Source organism: Zootoca vivipara, chromosome Z1 (genome assembly GCF_965207765.1).
Source record: "Zootoca vivipara chromosome Z1, rZooViv2.hap1.1, whole genome shotgun sequence".
Taxonomy (NCBI): domain Eukaryota; kingdom Metazoa; phylum Chordata; class Lepidosauria; order Squamata; family Lacertidae; genus Zootoca; species Zootoca vivipara.
The window spans coordinates 4,429,519-4,450,433 of record NC_142583.1 but is presented as its reverse complement, the minus strand read 5'-3'; the positions used below and the strand labels follow the sequence as shown (position 1 = coordinate 4,450,433).

General features: G+C 43.4%; 1 protein-coding gene across 1 annotated transcript in view; it reads right to left on the bottom strand.

Annotated features, from left to right (window-relative positions):
* The window catches only part of CPZ (carboxypeptidase Z), a 42,063-nt gene that overhangs the window by 6,169 nt on the left and 14,979 nt on the right, over window positions 1-20,915 (bottom strand). Inside the window, exons 5-9 of the mRNA XM_088657660.1 lie at window positions 19,463-19,659; window positions 18,661-18,822; window positions 17,797-17,955; window positions 11,093-11,228; window positions 236-375 (exon numbers count right to left, since the gene is read on the bottom strand). Of these exons, the coding sequence (XP_088513786.1) occupies window positions 236-375; window positions 11,093-11,228; window positions 17,797-17,955; window positions 18,661-18,822; window positions 19,463-19,659 (794 nt within the window). The remainder of the gene's footprint in view (window positions 1-235; window positions 376-11,092; window positions 11,229-17,796; window positions 17,956-18,660; window positions 18,823-19,462; window positions 19,660-20,915) is intronic.

Sequence of the window (20,915 nt, the reverse complement as noted above, 5' to 3'; positions counted from 1 at the left end):
ATGAACACACGTAACTGGCTTGACAGCAGGAATTTGGAAACTGCTTGCCCTAGGTCTTCAGCTATAATCTCAAATCTGGGAGGAAGCTACATCAGAGCCAAGTGTGGACTGCCACTTGCAAGCCCATCTGTGAAAAAGGCAGCTGGGTCCCTGGAGTCAAACAGTGTCACAAACCTTCCTTGGTGAGCAGCTCAGTAAAAGGAAGGAGAAAGAAAGAAGTCACAGGAAACTCTACCATTTCTATGAACTTCAGAAGAGCTTCTTTGTTTTGCTGCCAGAGTGAGTACAGTTCTTCTTCCAGGGGAAACTTCTCGCAACCGAGCTCCACAGTAACTTCGAAACAGTTTGTGTGAAGGTAATTGAAATCTGCCATTCCTTGAAAAGAGGAAGATTGGAAGGTTCATTAGAGATCCAACAAAAGCATCAGCAATGGTATTTGATGGGGGCACTTTGATATGACACTAAGCAACTTGGAGCCTCCCAGGGTTTAGTTCTATGCATTGTGTGAATGTGGAACAGAATCACATTCTAATCAATGTAGATTCACATAGTCATGTGAAATGCGAATATGACGTAAGTAAGGATTTGGAGTTCCACTCTGGAAAATTTGGGAGGAATTATGGCCATATGCCATGGATGCTGTAGTTGGCATTCCTCCATTGCAGGGGGTTGGACCAGATTACCCTTGGGGTCCCTTCCAACTCTATCATTCTATGACTCTGTGAGTTCATTCTGTTCTGCCAAAACTCTGGAATGGATTTGTATCATCTGGAATAGATCCCACAATCCACTGTGGTTATATCTGTGCCAAGTGGGTAGCAGTCTCACTGAGGCTGGAGGCATTGTATGTCCAGAGGGACCACTTCCAGGCTCCACTAAGACTTCTTCAGTCTATTCCAAATGCCCGGACACTATTTATTCTGCCCGGACACTTCCTGGTTGGTTGTGAGCGCCGGCGGCTGTGGGAGAGATTCCTCCCAGTCCTTTGAGGGGTTCTGGGGGGTCTGCAGAGCGCGCAGCCCCCCGAAACTTCGGATAGAGAGTTCCGAAGGCTTGGGGAACCCGGCAGTTGTCTTTTTTTTGCCTCCCTTCCCCCCGAAGAGCTCTAATAAGAGTCCGAGAGCGGGAAGGTGGAAGGCACGGCACAGCGGGTACAGCGCTTTCCCTTAAAGGAGAAGCTCCGTTTAATGGCGGCGGAACAGCAACCAATCTCCTTCAAAATCTACAATATCAACATGGAACCATCTGGCCATCGTGAGTAATGAATCTAAAAAGCTTCTAAAGTCTCTAATTTGGACGGATTTGGTCAAAGGGGAACCTAAAATTTATGGAGGTCGGGTTCTTCCCTCCCCCCTGTGGAAGATTGAAAGCAAAGACAGTCTCCGCAGCACTTTAACCATAAAGCTTTGTAACTTTATTTCTTGGACTTTGAACTATCTAAAAGAGAGCAGGGCTCTGGAAAATACCCTGCAGTGGACAGCAATATTTACATTTGAGATTGCTTGCTCAAACTGGAAGCGGGACTTCGTTCTGATCTCTCTAGCCGTTCGCCATTGTGACGGCACAAAAGAAATTTCCATATGAACTTCTGTTTACCCCTTGACAGGCTTTGATCTGCCTGCAACTTTCCTTGGAGGATTTAAGGATGTTTTCCCCCCCTATTTTATAGACTATGCGACGTATCGACTTTTGAGCTATAAAGTGACTGTGTGAAATATTGTTCCTTTGCCTTGTTCCTTTGTCTTGAATTATTTTAATGAGCCAGTTTCAGTTTCAACATACAGGCAAGCATACAGAGACTGTGTTATAAGTTAGCAGTTTGGAACTCTCGTGCCAGCATTGACCTTGAAAAGACTGCCAGCTTCCACTTGTTTATACTATTTCACTGATAAAAAGACATCTGGACTACTGGCGGTGAAAGAGCTCTTACTGACTGACTTGAAGCAATCTATTGAGTGGAATTTTCCGCTGAACGGCTTGCTCTTTCACTAGACTGAATGGTTTATATTCTATTTTGTTGCTTTGATTAAAAGACATCTGAACTACTGGCTGAGACAGAGGGCTTAAGGCCTAAGTTGGGATTACTATCTGAGTGGAAATTTTTATTGAACTGTGTGCTTTGAGATTGGATTGATTGGAAGTATGGCTGGAACAGAGACTGGCAAAGAGACTGGCAAAGGAAAGAAAAAATCATCCATCTCTGCTACTTTGGAGGAGCAAATCTTAAGTGCTCTTGATCGAAATTCGAGAGAACAACAACGGACTACTGAGGAACTTCGAAAATTGCGGGAGGAAGTGGGTGCAATTTCTAAGGATATTGCGCAGGTGAGAGCACAGGTGACTGGTGTGGAGAAGAGACTGGACCATCTCGAGGAGGAAAAGGTACCTGACTTGGAGAAGCAAGCCTACAAGACCAAAGTGGACTTAGCTTTTGTACAACTACGTCAAAAAGAAGGGAATCTCAGGATAAGAGCGTTCCCAAATATTGAGAAGAGTGATCTGAAAGAGGCAATAATTGAAGAATTTGTGAAGGCCTGGAACCTATCAAAGGAAGAGCTAGAAGGACAAATGATAAAAGCATTTAGGTTTGGAGCAAAATCAAAAGGAGACAAGAAACTGATTAGTGATTGCTTGGTGTCATTTCAAACAAGAGAACAAAGAGATAGAATTCTGGGCCTACACTACGAGAAGACCTTAAAGGTGCAAGGAGCGCCAATAATAATTTTTAAAGACCTTCCAAAATTTTTTTTGGACCTGAGATCCCAATATTCGGATTTGGTAGCCATCTTGAAGAGACAAGGGATCAATTATAAGTGGGAATTGCCGGAGGGCTTGAATTTTCAATTTCAACAGAAAAAGATAAAGATCAGATCAGAACAGCAGAAGAGAGAATTTCTTCAGCAACACGAGAGAGAGTTGTCAAGAGTTGGGTTAGCAACCTCCACCCCGGGCCAACCAGGACACCCGATTGAGTTGGATTCAGATTCCTTCTTGGGAGCAGGAGCTGCGGCAGCAATTTAGAGATGTCACTGAGGATTTTGTCGTGGAATTCGAATGGCTTGAATTTAAAACGGAAAAGGAATGAAGTTTACCATACCTTAGCAAAACAAAGATTGGACATAATATGCCTTCAGGAAACTCATATTACAAGAGCACATCAAAGACTTTTAAAGAATAATAAATTTGGAGAAGAATTTATTTCTTCGGATGATGTCAAAAAGAGAGGTGTGGTGATTTACGTGAAAGAAAAATTAAAGCCAAAGTTAATATTTAAAGATGAAGAAGGGAGATACGTAGCAGTGGAAATCTCATCGCAAGGCGAAAAATTGTTGATTCTGGGAGTTTATGCACCAAATGATGGAAAATCGGAGTTTTTTAAGAAATTGCATAACAAACTCTTGGACTATTTGGATTACAAATTATGCTTAATGGGAGACATGAATGGAGTGGTCTCTACATTAATGGACAGATCACAAAGACAGTCTTGCACCAAAGAAGGAAGACTACCAAAGTCTTTCTTTGATTTGATTGAAAATTTTGATCTGATTGATACTTGGAGATTGAAAAATCCATTGGAAAAAGACCAGACTTTTTTCTCAAATTCTCAACAATCGTGGAGTCGTCTCGATTACATATGGATTACAAGAGAGTTAGGACCAAAAATAAACAATGTTGAGATCTGCCCAAGAACTTGCTCCGACCATAATGCTGTACTATTAGATCTAAGGGTATCTCTCCAGGGAACTTTCAGATGGAGAATGAACGACGCGTTAACAAGAAATGAGAAAGTAGTGGAGAAAGCCCAAAAAGTATTGAAAGATTATTTTGAGATAAATTTAAGGTCTACAACGGAGAAAAAAATTGTATGGGATGCCAGCAAAGCTGTGATGAGAGGATTTCTAATTCAACAAAATGCTATAAAGAAAAAAGAAGCCAATGCAAATAAAGAAAAGATTCTAAATCAAATGAAAGAAAAAGAAAAGAAACTGAGGGAAAATCCTAAAAATCAACAGGTGCAGAAAGAAATTAAGGCATTGCAAGTTCAATTTTCTAAATTGATGAATCAAGAAATTGAATCTAAAATTAAATGGATGAAACAGAAAGCCTTTGAGTCAGCAAATAAATGTGGAAAGTTACTGGCATGGCAATTGAAGAAGAGGCAGAAATTGAACACTATTGTAAGTTTAGTGCAAGATGGAAAGCATCTGGAGCACCCGACAGAGATACAAAAAGCTTTTCAGAAGTATTTTAAACAATTGTATAAACAGGAAAATCAAAATAAAGAGGAAGTGGAGCAATTCTTGGACAAATTTGGGCTGCATAAAATCCCAGAAGAGAACAAATCCCTACTGTCTCAACAGATATCAACGCAAGAAGTGGAATATGCTATACAACAAATGCAGTCGGGCAAGACCCCAGGACCGGATGGTTTGACAGATGCATATTATAAGACAATGAAAGATTGGTTAGTTCAACCTTTGAAGGATTTATGCAATGAAATTTTGAATGGAGGAGAGGCCCCTGAATCTTGGAAAGAGGCTTACATTACTCTGATACCAAAACCGGACACGGATAGAACGCAAGTTAAGAATTATCGCCCAATATCCCTACTTAATGTGGATTATAAAATATTTGCTAACATTTTAGCCTCCAGATTGAAAAAGGTTTTGAAAGACTTTATACATCAAGATCAAGCTGGCTTCCTTCCGGGGAGGCATTTGAAAGATAATATTAGGAATATAGTTGACATTTTGGAAATGCTGGAGCAGAAGATAAACAAAAAAGCCATTCTTATGTTTATAGATGCGGAAAGGGCGTTTGACAATATTTCTTGGCTATTTCTAAAAAGAAATTTAGAAAAAATGGGAATGGGCAATGGTTTTCTGAATGGAGTAAAAGCAATCTATTCAGAGCAAAAAGCTAAGATAATCGTGAATAATATGGTGTCAGATGAGATTAGAATTGAGAAAGGTACAAGACAAGGGTGCCCTCTCTCTCCTTTGCTTTTTATATCGGTCCTGGAAGTCCTGCTTGACAGGATTAGAAAAGATGATGAAATAAAAGGTGTAACTGTAGGGAAGAGACAATATAAACTTAAAGCCTTTGCGGATGATTTGGTGTTAACTTTACAAGAGCCAGAGTCCAGTGTACAGAGGGCTCTGGAAGTTATTCAAGAGTTTGGAAGGGTAGCAGGTTTCAAATTGAATAAATCCAAAACTAAAGTACTAGATAAAAATTTGAATAAGGAAGAGAGAGAGAAATTGCAAGAAACAACTGGTTTATCTTTTGTTTAAAAAGTGAAATACCTTGGAGTGTATATGACTGCAAAAAATTTAAATTTGTTTAAAGATAATTATGTGAAATTATGGAATGAAGTTAAGAAGGATTTAGAAACGTGGACCAACCTGAAATTGTCTTTATTGGGCCGTATAGCAACGATTAAGATGAATGTATTGCCAAAGATGTTGTTTTTATTTCAATCATTACCAATAATTGAAAAGCTGAGTTGTTTATATGGCAAGGGAAGAAGCCAAGAATCAAATATAAGATATTGACTGATGATAAACAAAGAGGAGGCTTCTCTCTACCTGATTTTAAAATTTACTATGAAGCAGCTGCCTTTTGCTGGTTGAAAGAGTGGTTTACATTGGAAAACGCTGATATTTTGGACTTAGAAGGTTATGATAATGTTCATGGTTGGCATGCATATGTGTGGTACGATAAGGTTAAGGCTCATGGAAGTCTTAAAAGGCACATTGTTAGAAATTCACTGTTCAAGGTTTGGTCCAGATATAAAGATTTATTAGAAAGAAAAACGCCAAATTGGCTCTCGCCTTTGGAGGCCAAGGTTCGCAAAAGATTAAATATGGAGACCGGTTGGTTGAAATATAGAGATTTGTTGATTCAAGATGGAGACCAATTTAAATTAAAAACATATGAGGAGTTGAAAGGTAAATTGGATGATTGGCTCCAATACCATCAGATAAATGAAGCGTTTAAAATGGATAGAGTAATTGGCTTTCAAATTGAGAGGTCAAAGGTGGAAACAGAATTGTTAGAACCTAAGACGAAAATACTTTCGAGAATGTATAAATTGCTGCTAGAATGGCATACAAAAGATGAACAAACTAAAAATGCTATGATTTTGTGGGCAAAGGATGTGGGACATAATATTATGATAGAGGATTGGGAAAAGTTGTGGAAGGAAAATATTAGATTTACTGCGTGTAGTTTATTAAAGGAGAATATAATGAAAATGATGTACAGATGGTACCTTACACCAGAAAAGCTAGCAAAGATTTACCACAACAATGACAATAAATGTTGGAAATGTAAGAAAGAAATAGGTTCATTTTACCACATGTGGTGGACATGTCCACTGGTGAATGACTTCTGGAATAAGATTTATAATGAACTTAAGAAAGTGCTAAAAGGCACATTGGTGAAGAGACCAGAGGCATTCCTAGTGGGCATTGTAGGGAAGGAGATTCCCAAGAGAAAGGTATCCTTTTTCATGTATGCCACTGCAGCTGCGAGACTGTTGATCGCTAAATACTGGAAGCAGCAAACGTTACCAACGATTGATGAATGGCAGATGAAGATGATGGAATTTATGGAATTGGCAGAGATGACCGGACGAATCCGTAACCAGGGAGAACAAGCAATTGAAGAAGAGTGGAAAGATTTTAAATTGTATTTAAAAAAATACGCTAAAGTAATATTTTAAGTATAGAAATTAAGTGGTAAATAAATCTGTGGATTAGGTAAAAGAGGTTATTTTAGAATAGAAAATAAGAATTTAGTATTAAAAGTGAATATTTAGAGGTAGAATTTGCTAAATTGGAAGTGTGTTTGAGAAACACAGGGACGGGAACCCGAGGAGGTCCCAATATACACTGTGATAAAGATAAGTTATATAGTTTTCTATTTTTTCTTTTTTATTTTCTGGTTTTTTCTGTTTTTTCCTGACTTTTGTATTTTTGCTTTTTTGTATTTCCCCCATCCCTTCTAAACCTTTGTAAATCACTTTTTTATTGTGAAAATCAATAAATATCTATCTAAAAAAAAAAAAAACCAAGGGCCTTCTGGCGGTTCCCTCATTGCGAGAAGCCAAGTTGCAGGGAACTAGGCAGAGGGCCTTCTCGGTAGTGGCGCCTGCCCTGTGGAACGCCCTCCCAACAGATGTCAAAGAGGAAAACAACTACTGTACCAGACTTTTAGAAGACATCTGAAGGCAGCCCTGTTTAGGGAGGCTTTTAATGTTTAATAGATTACTGTGTTTTATTTTTCTGTTGGAAGCCGCCCAGAGTGGCTGGGGAGACCCGGTCAGATGGGCGGGGTATAAATAATAAATTATTATTATTATTATTATTATTATTATTATTATTATTATTATTATTATTATTCAGATAGTCATATCACTGAATGTATCAACATGGGAGGTGGGTCCAGTGTAGCTTGAAATAGTCTGGTTCACTTGCACTTTTCGCCTGTCTCATTAGCCGTTCTAGAAACAGATGCTTGAAGAACAACGATTCCTCAGAAACCTTCCCATTCACCCACAGTATCAGCCAGAGAAAGAGCCTATTGTCTGGCTCCTCTCCCTGGCAAAGCATTTCCCCTATGTTCTCCCCTTAGGGATGCCACGCTACATTTTTGTTAGAGTGAATTGCTGGAGTAGTCAGTCTTCAATGTTCAGCTCCCTCATCAAGATTAGAGCTCTTAGGAGGTGCATGGATGCACTTTTGCCTCTAGAGCACACGTAGGTAAATATCTGTGCATGAAAAATATAGCACAGCCTGCCATTTCTGCCTGACTGTATTTAAGGAAAGGGCTGGTGTTGTGATGTTCTTGTTGTTATTATCTGTATGCTTTAATATATCTTTTATATGTGTGTCTTTATATGTCTGTGTGTTTAATCAGTGCTTTTTTCCTAGAACAGGGGTTCCCAACAAAATTTTCTCGAGGACCCCTCATCGAGCCACTATTGTGACAAGGACCCCCATTAATTCCTAATCCTAAAATTAAAAAGTGAGAGCCAAATTAAGAGTCTTTTTATATTTTATAATCAGTTCGAGAGTCACTGACTTACTTGCTTGAACATCAAATGCATTATCTTCCTCTTCATCTGTAGGCCTTTGTCGTTTTAACGAACCACTTTTTAACCAACGGTCCATTTTTAACTACGCGAACTGTAGCTTCCGCGAAAAACAACGCTTTGTTTACAAACACTACTGTTTTGCAAAGAGGCAGTGCGCGCCAGGGAGGAGGGAGGGGAATGGAGAAGACAGGGTACCTGCGCAGAAGCGCACAAATGAAGCCGACGCGCGCAAAGCATCTTGGGGAGGTGAGCGTTAGTAGAATGCACGCACTGCCTCTTTGCAAAACAGTAGTGTTTGTAAAGCGCCACCTAACGGCATACAGCAGAACTACTGCCTCTATCTAATTCTAGTTTTGCGCTAGACTCTGCTCATGCAGGAAGCGGCCAAAACAAAAAATCTGTTATCATACGAAATATATTTAATATATATATTATTCTAATAGCATCTTGCGGACCCCTCTGGCATAGCTCATGGACCCCTGGGGGTCCGCGGACCACCTGCTGGGTACCACTGTCCTAGAAAAATAGGTGCCGGTACTCACCATGAAGCTGTTACAGTAAGTGTCACACTTTTTAACAACAACAAGAGGTGCCAGTACTGTGTACCCTCCAGTACCCCTTGAAAAAAGCACTGTTTTTAATACTAATCAGTTTTAATTTCATTTTTTCTATGCTTTTAGCTATTTCTGTTTTATCCATAAGCCACCTTGGATCTCTTTGTAGAAAAGAGGCAGGATATCATCATCATCATCATCATCATCATCATCATCATCATCATCATCATCATCATTTCTTCACCCTGTACAGTTGCTGAGATATTTTGAACTATCCATAACAGATTGTGGGTCAGTTATGTGTCCACAGCATTTCCTTGCTTCCATTGAATCACACTTTTGGCTCTTAATTTAGCAGAGGACGGACTATTGCAAAACACGTGACTAAAGCAGGTGATGTTTCTTGTCAACAGTGTGAAATACGTAATTCTTGGTAAGATGAAAACACATCGCCGTTTCCATCTGTGAAATGTTGGCAGATATAATTCTCTTCCTTTTAATATGTTTGGTTTGATGGGTCACAAATTGGGCAAGCTTATATTAGAGCCAATGTGGTGTAGCAATTTGAGAATTAGACTAGGACTTGGGAGACTAGTCTATACTGGTGAGCTATAACATTATAAATGCAGTATAAAAATGTACAGCAGCCAATGGAAAATTGCATTTACAGATAGAACTTTTTTTCTTAGTGTTTTTTTTTAATCAGTGTTGATCAAGCCTTAGGTTCAAATCCCCACATGAGGCTCACTGGGTAACTAGGCCAGTCACTTCCTCTCAGCCTAAGCTACCTCACAGGGTTCTTGTTGTGGGAATTAAATGAGGAACAGGAGAGCCACCTTGAGCTCCTTGGACGGGAAAGTGGGATAGAAATGCAATAAATAACAAATCAGCACACTTAGCCCAAAGTTTCTCTTCCTCAACTCGCAATAGCTTCATTGACCTACTACGATGACATTGACCCATGAAATTCTAAGAATTGCTATAATATGTGAAAATAATGTGTGGCTTGTCCATCTTGAGTCTATTTCATAGAAACTGAGAATTGGAAGGGACCCAAGGGTGATCTAATCCAACCCCCTGCAATGCAGGAATCTCTGCTAAAGCCATCCAACCTATAAAAACCTCCAAGGATGGAGAGTCCACCTCCTCTTGTGGGAGTCTGTTTCACTGCTGAACAGTTCTTACTGTCAGAAAGTTATTCCTGATGTGTAGATGGAATCTCCTTTCTTGTAACCATTGATTCAGATCCTACCCTCTGGAGCAGAAGAAACAAGCATGCTCCCTCCTCCATGTGACAGCCCTTTAGATATCTGAAGATGGCTATCGTATCTCCTCTCAGTCTCCCCCAGGGCCGTCTTAAGCACCTCTGGCACCCTGGTGCTGTGGTGCGACGGATCCCTCCAGCACCCCCCGCTGCCCCATTTTCCAGTGCGACGGGCGGGCGGGCTTAGCGCACAGCGCGGCTGCCGAGGGAGCTGCTGGGCGGCGGGTGGGCGGGTGGGCTTAGCGTGCAGCGCTGCTGCCAAGGGCACTGCTGCGCGGCGGGGCGGGCGGCGGGCGGGCGGGCTGACGCAGTGGCGTCCTGCACCCTGCGCCACCCAGCCTGGCTGTAGGGCCGGCCCTGGTCTCCCCTTCTCCAGTTCCTTCAAGTGCTTCTTGTAAGGCTTAGTTTCCAGACCCTTGATCCTCTTGGTTGCCCTCCTCTGCACCCATTCCAGCTTGTCAACATCCTTCTTAAATTGTGGTGCCCAGAATTGGACACAGTATTTCCAGGTGTGGTCTGACTTCCCTTGATCTAGACACTATACTTCTGTTGATGCAGCCTAGAATAGTAGCCCATTAACTTATCTTGCTGCTGCAACACACTGTTAAGCTTGTGGTCCACTAAGACCCCTAGGTCCATTTCACATGTACAGCTAGTAAGCCAGGTGTCCCCCATCTTAGATTTGTGCACCTGGTTCTTCCTGCCTAAGCGCAGACCCTTACATTTGTCCCTATTGAAATTTATTTTGTTAGCTTGCACCCAATTCTCCAATCTGTCAAAGTCATTTTGAATTCTGATTCTGTCTTCTGTGGCATTAGCTACCCCTCCCAGTTTGGTGTCATCTACAAATTTGATAAGCATCCCCTCAATTCCTTCATCCAAGTCATTTATAAAGACGTTGAACAACAGGCCCAGGACAGAACTCTGCGGCACCCCACTTATCCCTTTCTTCCAGGATTACAAGGAACCATTAATGAACATTCTTTGGGTTCGGTCAGTTAACCAGCTACAAACCCACCTAACAGTTTCCTCGTTCAACCCACATTTGACCAGCTTCCTCACGAGAATATCATGGGGGACTTTGTCAAAAGCCTTACTGAAATGTCCTTTGAGAATTTAAGATTAGAAACTTCAGACTTCTTGCAGAGTTATCCAATTGCTAAAGAGATGTACCTCCTGCAAAGCTGTACCACTCAGCACCATTTATGATGCCTCCTCGCTTCACAAAATTTCCACCACAACGCATTTCTGACTTGTCCGAGATGCCAGGGTGTGCATCTGCGTAGGCTTTAGATAGCAATTTGAACATCTAAAAAAAAGAGAGAGTTGAATTATATTTACTCCAAATGCTGTTTGCCTTCCAGTTGTTGAAACTCTGGTCTGGTTCACACTTGCGGGTTACCTCACCAAGTGTCTCCAACGCAGAGAAGTGCATTTAGCCACAGCCATACAGAGCTTACCTTCCAAGTCCCGGACTGCAGAATCCGGGACCCGCAGCCGTGTGACACCGGAAGTTGCATCGACGTAACTTCCGGTGTCGCTTTGCCCTTCTATGGGCACCAAAAATGGCCGCTGCCAGCTTCGAAAGTCGCTTGTACGCATGTCAGGAAGTGTGTCGACGCAACTTCCGGTGTCGCTCCGCCCATCTATGGGCACCAAAAATGGCCGCCGCCGGCACCGGAAGTCGCGTCTATGCACTTCCGGACATGCGTAGATGCGACTTTTGAAGCCGGCGGCGGCCATTTTTGGTGCCCATAGAAGGGCAAATCGGAAAGAAAATAAATGGCCGCTGGCAGAAGAAAATAATAGAGAAAAACGGGAGACAAAGTGATACGGGGGACCGCCGGGAAAAGGTAAGTAAAATCGGGGTTTTCCCGGAGAAAACGGGGTACTTGGCAGCTATGCACACAGAGGCACCATTATGCAAACATCTGGCTTCTGCAGCACACAGCTTTCAGCATAATGGGAAACCGTGGTTCCCTGGAAACAAATGCCTGAATTCCAGCATGCAGTCACTATAGCATTTGGAGCTTTCTTTTTATATATATTAATTTGTATTGGTTTCCCCATTTTAACAAATCCATCCAAATTATTTAAATGTAAGACATTTTTTCAAACAGTAATTAGATTTCCCACTCCCGTTGCAAGCATACATCCATTAAATTCCTGGTGTTACTGCTTGCATTTGGACATTTCAAACAGGTTGAATGAAGGAATGAATTTATTACGGTCGGAGACCAGCTTTTAAAACACGTTTGGGGGAGCAATCCCAAAGGACAAGACATACATATAAAACTTTGTACAATGATAAAATTAATGTTTAAAAATACAGTGAGCATAAAGGTAAAGGGCCCCCTGACCATCAGATCCTGGCGTGTCCGACTCTGGGGTTGCGGCGCTCATCTCGCTCTATAGGCCGAGGGAGCCGGCGTTTGTCCGCAGACAGCTTCCGGGTCATGTGGCCAGCATGACAAAGCTGCTTCTGGCGAACCAGAGCAGCGCACGGAAATGCCGTTTACCTTCCCGCCGGAGCGGTCCCTATTTATCTACTTGCACTTTGATGTGCTTTCGAACTGCTAGGTTGGCAGGAGCTGGGACCGAGCAACGGGAGCTCATCCCGTTGCAGGGATTCGAACCGCCAAGCTTCTGATCAGCAAGCCCTAGACTCTGTGGTTTAACCCACAGCGCCACCTGGTACTTAAAGCTTTAAGATAAGCTGCCGAAGAGAACTGGCCCTGGGTCGCTCGGGGAACCGGGTTTAGGGACTTTCAAACAACCTAGTTTGGCTCAGGGGAAGGTCTGTGTCTGCACATCTGAACACAGAATCTGGCGACCGTCCGGGTTGTCTTCTGATCTTTGCCTAACAGGAGCAGATTGTATATTTGCTTTTTCGGGAGGTCAGCTAGCCTCACCAGCATGGAATCAAGGATCTCCCTATGTGCCTCTTCATAGAAGGGACATCTAAAAAAATAGATGCTCTGGGCTTCCTATTTCCCCCAATGAACAGGCGTGTATGGGACTTTTTTGTAGGATCCTTCCAGGGCAGGCTCCTTGCATTTTTTGGGTAAGAGGAAGGAGAGGTAAGCTGCTCAAACAGGTTGTGACCTGCACAGCAGCCCACCAGTATTGGGAGATTATGGGGAACATCCCCAGCCTATTCTAGTTAAATGGGCTGAAAATGTTTGGCATAACATTTTGGCTGGCTGGCTGGCTTGTTTATTTATTTATTTAAATTTAGGCACAGTTTGATTGTTGGTGGGGGAAACCCTCAAAGCCATTTACAAAAAGATACAGTGGTGCCTCGCTAGACGAATTTAATTCGTTCCATGGGTCTTATAATGAAAAAATTCGTCTAGCGAATCCCATAGGAATGCATTGAAATTTGTTTTGGATTTTTTTTTTGCCCATAGGAACGCATTAATTGAATTTCAATGCATTCCTATGGGAAACCGCAATTCGCTAGACGAAAACGAATTCGTCTAGCGAGGCAACCTCCGCTAGAAAAAACCTTCCGTTAAGCGAAAATTTCGTTAAGCAGAGCATTCATTAAGCGAGGCACCACTGTAAAACAAGAAAAACAAGAAAATTTTACAGTTTCCGATCCTGTATAATTTCCTATCATGTTACTTTCTGCTGCTCACTGCATTTCTTCTTCTTCTTTTTTAATGAATGAAAAAAAGAAAGGAAGCAGTCTAGTTTTGAACTCGGATGAAATTCGTTTGTAGGTGCAACAAAGGAACTTGATTGTCAGTCTCCCTCCTGGATCCTTGTCTGTTCTGTGTAAAGTTTTTGTTGCATTTTTTTTTTTACATTTGCACGTAGTGATCAGCAGAGTAAGGATTCTTGGTCATTAAATTTTGTTTTATTACCATATTGTCATTAATAATGATTCCACATCTGTGTCCAACCACCATTTAGAATTCACGTGTTTTAAACTGCAGCACAATTTCTAACAGCAATTGCTTTGGGTTTTTATCCTTATTTTCATTAGTCGCCTAATAAAAATATATTCTCTAGGCAACATGCAGTGATGGTATAAAACAAAGTTAAAAACCTCTCTTATATGTTTCCAAAGGTGTTAAATGCTCAGCATTTATTTGAATGGATCTGGCAAGCTAAGTCACAAATGCCCATTCCAGGGCACCTCTATTCTCTTGGCATATATTAAAAGGGCTTATTTCAGCCCTGGTTTTATGTCAGTTGTACTAGACTGCAGATATTCTGCTAACAGCATTTGAAAAACCTTAAGAGAAAGGCATTCGGCTGTGCATTTGCCTAGCTAAAATATTCTGGTGGTGGAGTGTCTGGAGGAGAGAAACCAGCAAAAGCTATGGAGGCACAAAGAAGCACATGTGCCGTGGAGATTAAGAGGGGGAGACAGCAAGGCCCAAGGACTTGTGACCGGGCAGATAGCAGAGGGGCTGCAGCTGAGGAGCAGCTTCTGGTCCTGACATAGCTGCCAAGTCTCCCGTCTTCCCTGGGAAACCCCCGTTTTTCCAGCTGTCCCCAGCCGAAAAAACGGTTCCCCCCCCCCCGGTTTATTCTGGCGCTGCGGTCATTTTGGAACTGGGCGGAGCATGCTCAGAAGCGACTTTTGATGCTGCTCTGCCTAGTTCCAAAATGGCTGCAGCGCGACTTCTGGTGCAGTGGCCATTTTGGAACTGGGCACAGCAGCATCAAAAGTCACTTCTGAGCATGCTCCGCCCAGTTCCAAAATGGCGGCGGCGCTACTTCCGGTCCGGTCCCTTATTTCTCAGGCTGAAACTTGGCAAGTATGGGTCCTGGATGCAGGGCAGATAGGCTGCAGCAGCAAGAGGAGGCAAGCCTCCCTTGGTGCAGCACATCTCACTCAAAGTTCTAGGTTAACTAATATCAGGAACCACAGACAAAGCAGGCTGCAGACCGTTGACTAAAACACATTAAGCTTCTCCTTGTTTATATTTTGAGGTCCACGTCACATATAACCCAGAACTGGCAGCAGTTCTTCTGTAAAGATGGTGTCGGGTGCTTTGCCTGGAGCGGAGCCAAACTAAAACCTTGTCAACAGTTTTTGCCTTTGCACAACAACCTGAAGCAGGTGGCTCTTTGTTGTTGCTTCTGGGTGAAGCAGCTGTGGATAAGGAACAAGGGTAGGTTTTTGTGGGCTGCAAAAGCCAAGGCTGACAATGGGCAAACGGATCCTGAGGATTCCTATTTTACTTCTTTGTGGGTCACAAATGCCTTCAGAGCTCCGGTACGTCTCTAACGTTCAGAGCTATTTGGTGAGACTCTCACCCTTTTTAGGTTGGGGGCTTTGCTTTGTTAGTTTCTGGGGCCCCCACACAATGTATCTCCCACCCCACCCTTATCCCCTGTAGGGCTGAGGGACACTGTGTCCTTTGCTCTCCCCTCAATACCCCTTCCTGCCTGACTAGCTCCCCTTTCAGTTGGATATCCAACACTGCAGGGTGTCAGAGAATGCCTCCCAGACTGTTCCAGGCAGTGACATGAGGCTATCAGGTCTTCCATCTATTCCAGGACTTGCTAGAACTGAAAAAGTGGCCTCTGAGAAAGACAGTGTGCATTTCCCTCCTGACTGAATGACCAGGGCCGTCTCAAGCATGTCGGGCACTCTGGCGCCGTGGTGCGGAGATCGCTCCGGCGCTCCTGCCCCGGATTCTGCATCGGACTAAGCAGACATGTTCTACACACCCATTCCACTGTAAATAAACTGCACTAAATAAAACTGTCTAAAGACAAGAATGTGGAGCGTCGTTACTCTAGAGTAGTCGCAACAACAACCTCTAACACATACTTAATAATAATAAAAAAAGACATCCCCTGAAAATAAGCCACCATGTGTTTTTTTGAGGAAAAATAAATATAAGACGGTGTCTTATTTTTGGAGAAACACAGCACCTATATTGTGAGAACTGCTGGAGTCAATCACTTAGATTCTGTGTTAGGAAAGAAGAACTAACTTTCCAAACAATGAGTTGTGGATCTGGACCCTTGTCTAGGACAGGGAGAATGTGTTTCTGCAGAAAAGCTAGCATTTGTAGTTTTAGAGACAGAAAGATTTGTGCTTGTGTTCTCAAGAACTGCAAGTCCCTGTGTTCCTTGTGCATAGCAGGAGAGGGATGCAGCCGCTGGAAGGGACAAAGCACCCATAATAACCAGGGACAGTGATAGCCACAGTGCTGCTGGTAGGAATCACAGGCCCAAAGTCTATGTAAGTAAATGTGTCATTCACACGGTGTACTACTGTTTCTGGGACTGGCTATATAGATCAGTCAAGGAGTCAGAAATGTAAGGAAGTTAAAAAAGGGGAGCTAAACAACACCAACCATCCTCTAGCCTTTCCCCAGAAAAACAAGCCATTTTGCAGTCTGACTCGGGTAATACACTAACTAGGGAAGTCAATGAATAAGATGATTTCAGTGTCGAGACTGTCTTTGGCAACTGATGAAGACAACGGGCCGCATGCATCATGTGACTCCAGTCTAATGCTTTCAAAAGACAGGTAATAGCACCACATTCAAAAGGCTCACAAGAAACAGGAGAGAACAGAGCTGTACTATCTGATTCATTAAAAAAAATTCCTTCCAGTAGCACCTTAGAGACCAACTAAGTTTGTCATTGGTATGAGCTTTCGTGTGCATGCACATGAAAGCTCATACCAATGACAAACTTAGTTGGTCTCTAAGGTGCTACTGGAAGGAATCTTTTTATTTTGTTTTGACTACGTCAGACGAACACGGCTACCTACCTGTGTCTGATTCATGTTTTTTGTTTGTTTGTTTGTTTTGGCAAAGATCCAGCCTTGCGGATAGTGTAAAGGGCCACTCATTAAAAACTGCACATGCTCGACCACACCCCCAGAGTGGTTAAGGCTATTTTATATATATTTTGTCTATCAAGTATATATTTGCCAGAAGAAATTGACCTTTGGGAGATAATTCATGATTTTGCAATGAAAAAGACCATAAAAATAAAACTTTGAAGGGAATGGCATGCTTTATAAAATGTTTGCAGCCTTGTGAATCCATTTGGGGGAGGGGGTAATTCAAAACACTGGTGGCATAATTCCTTTACTGAGACCAACCAAAAAGTTACAAAAATAACCCCCAAAAGCAAAATAATAGTAAAGAAAAAAGGTGTGTGTGTGTTTTGGGGATTAGTAGGCAAACACTAGCATTGCCCATGGTGAAATTTCAGAAATGTCATTTCAGAATTTGGAGAAACACTTTTCTTCCATGACTCATGAGATTGAATGTATAGGATAGAATTGTGATATATGTGTGGGAAGAGACCCATATTCCAAGTCTATACTGGCCTCCCCAAAATGATGCCTGGGCCCTGAGAATCCACACAAAATATCTTGGGCTCCATCTTATAGACATCTTACCTGCTTGGTGTGATGAATCCAGATATATAATACTACATGTATGGTTGCCTTAAAAGGGGTGGGGAGCATTTTATGAGATAAAAGTGAATTATTTCTCTTGTAATTCAGCTATTTAAGGCAATAAAATGCACAAGAGCCCCAAAGAAAGTAAAAGGGCTTCTTCTGACAGACTCAATAAAAATGACATTACTGCCCCCTTCTGTTGCCTTTTCATTTTACTGAGAGCTGCTCTTTCAATGTTTCCTGCTGATCCTTGGGACTATTTCATTGTTCCTGGGACAATGGATTCAGACATTTTCTTCTTAAATACTCTTGTTCTTAACGGCAATGGATGTGCATGGCGAGCCATTTAAATGCAAGCAATTGCTGTTTGTAGAACTATCACATTTTTCGTGTAAGGCAATTATGAGCAAATTCTTTGGTCATTTGCCATTTTGCAAATTCACACAGGTTCATATTATTCCAAATGGGTCTGTCATGTAATATTTACCTTTTCATCGGGGGTGGGAGAAAACATTTTCTCTTCCAGGGGGTGTACAGAGTAATCATAAGGGTAGGAAACGACCAGGTCCCCCCCATGGAGACTGGCAGACAGGACAAATGGGATGGATTTGAGCCACTTCATCACAGCTTTCGTCTCAGGGGCGACCTGAAGAACATTTTAAAGTGATCACATTAAGATGCATTTAATATTTCCACATTGAGATACATATTGTAAATGGAAAACACAGTCTGAAGCCTTTACACACCGCTGGAACATTTTAATGAAAGTTCTCTGTGTAAAGAAGGATATCACGGTAGCTCATGAAATTAAGAACTGAGGTCATTTTGATATGCATTACTGAAATAAGGCAGACTATGCACCAAAGGGTATTTTAGCCCCGGTGATCTAAGGATATTTTAAAGGTGCAATTAGATACTATGTTAGGGGACGCGGGTGGCGCTGTGGTCTAAACCACTGAGCCTAAGGCTTGCCAGTCAGAAGGTTGGTGGTTCGAATCCCCACGACGGGGTGAGCTCCCGTTGCTCAGTCCCTACTCCTGCCCACCTAGCAGTCTGAAAGCACGTGAAAGTGCAAGTAGATAAATAGGTACCACTCTGGTGGGAAGGTAAACAGCGTTTCCGTGTGCTGCTCTGGTTTGCCAGAAGCGGCTTAGTCATGCTGGCCACATAACTGTCCGGAAGCTGTCTGCGGACAAACGGCAGCTCCCTTGGCCTATAGAGCGAGATGAGCGCCACAACCCTAGAGTCGTCCGCGACTGGACCTAATGGTCAGGCATACCTTTACCTTTTTAGATACTATGTTAATGGCCTATAAAATAGAATACGTTTCATAAACTTTTGCAATCCATACCTTACCCCACCAGTAAGACTGTGGAACTGGGAGGTGGTCAGTACGAGCCCCTCGGATCCTTGAGAGCCTGTAAGCTTCAGATGTCAAATCTGGGAAGTTCCTGTTAAGATCCAGATTCTGCGCCGTTTGTCTCCCATTTGTCCATCCATTGTAGCCAGCCCCCTGGTCAAGCAGTGAACAAAAGGATATGCTGTACAACTCTGTTGCTACTTTGAGATGGCGCACTGAAGCACCAGAGAAAATCCAGAGGAGCCACAACAGCCACTAACATGTAATCTAAATAAAATAGTCACAGCTAGAAGTGGGCATGCTTGCCATGAAAATGAAGTAAAAAACTCAAATGGTCGGTTCAGATACTGGGGTGGTTGAGGGGGCCTCCTGCCTGCACTAGTTTGCCCTGGTCCCTAAGGGAAGGAATTTCACCCTAGGCTAGGGGAAGCAGAGGGGAGGAGTGTCTCCTTTGATTCATCATCCTGCACATGTCTTTGAAAACTGGAGAAGACACAACATATCAATGTTGCAGGATCTCCTTCTACCTGGGATTATGGGGGGTGGGAGGGGGAAAGAGAAGAACTGTAGCTTGGGTGCTACAGTCTTGCAGAGCTGAAGGAACTCCTGACCACAAACTCCTGACCAAGAGGCAGAAGGATCTACACATCAGCCCCCACCCCACCCCGAAATAAATTGGTTTTTTACATTTTGTTTTGTGAATTCATCACCTTGGGCACTAATTTTTTTAGCACTATATTTTTCCCCCCAAAACAAAACAAAAGTTCTGCCCAACCCCCTGCTAGGTAATGACCTCTTCTGCGGCAAGTTCGTATCCATCTGGATTCATGGAAGGAAGGAGATGAATTCGAGTGTTGTTGATCAGTGTCTGGATCCTGGAATTACCAGTAAGGTATTCAGAGCACAAATACTGGGCGAGGTAGATCAGCAATTCTTTGCCCGCAACTTCATTTCCATGCATGTTGCCGATGTATTTAAACTCTGGCTTAACTGTGAAGAGATGAACCAGGTTATGTTTTATCTGGCTTTCAAGGTGACTTTCAAGAAACAGACCGTGAGACGGCTCAGTGGTCACTGTGGTTTGTGTTTGCCCTCATCAAGGTGTCCATCACAAACTGCCAAAGAAAGAACCACTGGGAGACATTTGATCTCTCCCTGTCCCTGGCTGGCCTTCTCATGCCCCAAGGTGAGAGGCACCAAAGAGCTCTTTCCTGGGGTGGGTAGGCTCAGGGCTGGCACGTCCATTTAGGTGAACTAGGCAGTTGCCTAGGGCGCCAAAATGGAGGGGGTGCTGGCCAGCCTGCGGGGGGGGGGGAAGCATGCTCTTTCGAGAGGCGGCAGTGGGATGAGCGCTTTCGGGGCGCTGATCCTGTTGCCACCTCTTGCAGGGGCGGGCGGGCGCGTCTCCCTTCTCCCTGGCTCACTGTGGGGCGGGGGGAGGCAAAGCGGCCCAGACGGAGCCCTCCCTCGCCGCTCACCCCAAAGCAAGCGGGCGGCAAGGGAGGGCTCTGTCTGGGCCACTTTCCCTCCCCCCGCCCCACAGTGAGCCGGGGAGAAGGAAGACACGGCCACCCCTGCGAGAGGTGGCTACAGGATCAGCACCCCGAAAGCGCTCCTTTTGGGGCACTCATCCTGCCACCGCCTCTTGTAAGAGCAGGCTTCCTCCCCCCCTCTTTCTCTCTCTCTCTCTCTTCTCTCTCTCTCTCTCTCTCTTACCCACCTCTTCCTTCCTTCTCTCTCTCTTCCCTCCCTCCCTCTCTCTCGCCATTTCCCTCTCACCCCCTCCTCCCTCCCTCCCGCCCTTACACTCTCTCTCTCTCTCTCTCTCTCTCTCGCTATTTCCCTCTCACCCCCTGGGGGGTGCCAGAAGGTGATCTCGCCTAGGGCAGAAAAAACCCTAGCACCGGCCCTGGGTAGGCTCTGTTTCGGACAGAGCAGGTGTAGCCCCGGTGCTGGCAACCCACACTACACCGCTGCTGGAGGGTGGAAATGCGATCTGCTATAAATGTGCAATAAGTCAATTGTTCATTTATGGTTATTTGGCATGCTCATTCTATAAATATTACAGTAATTGCACATTGCTATTACCAAACTGCAAAATTAATACATTTAATTTAGTCGTTATTCACTGATGCAGGTCTCAATCCCTAGTGTAAGGGACAGGAGTATTCCTTCCAGTTCGCCATGGTTCAAGCGACGTCAATACTCTGAACAAATTTCATATAACTCTGGTGTCCATTACTCAC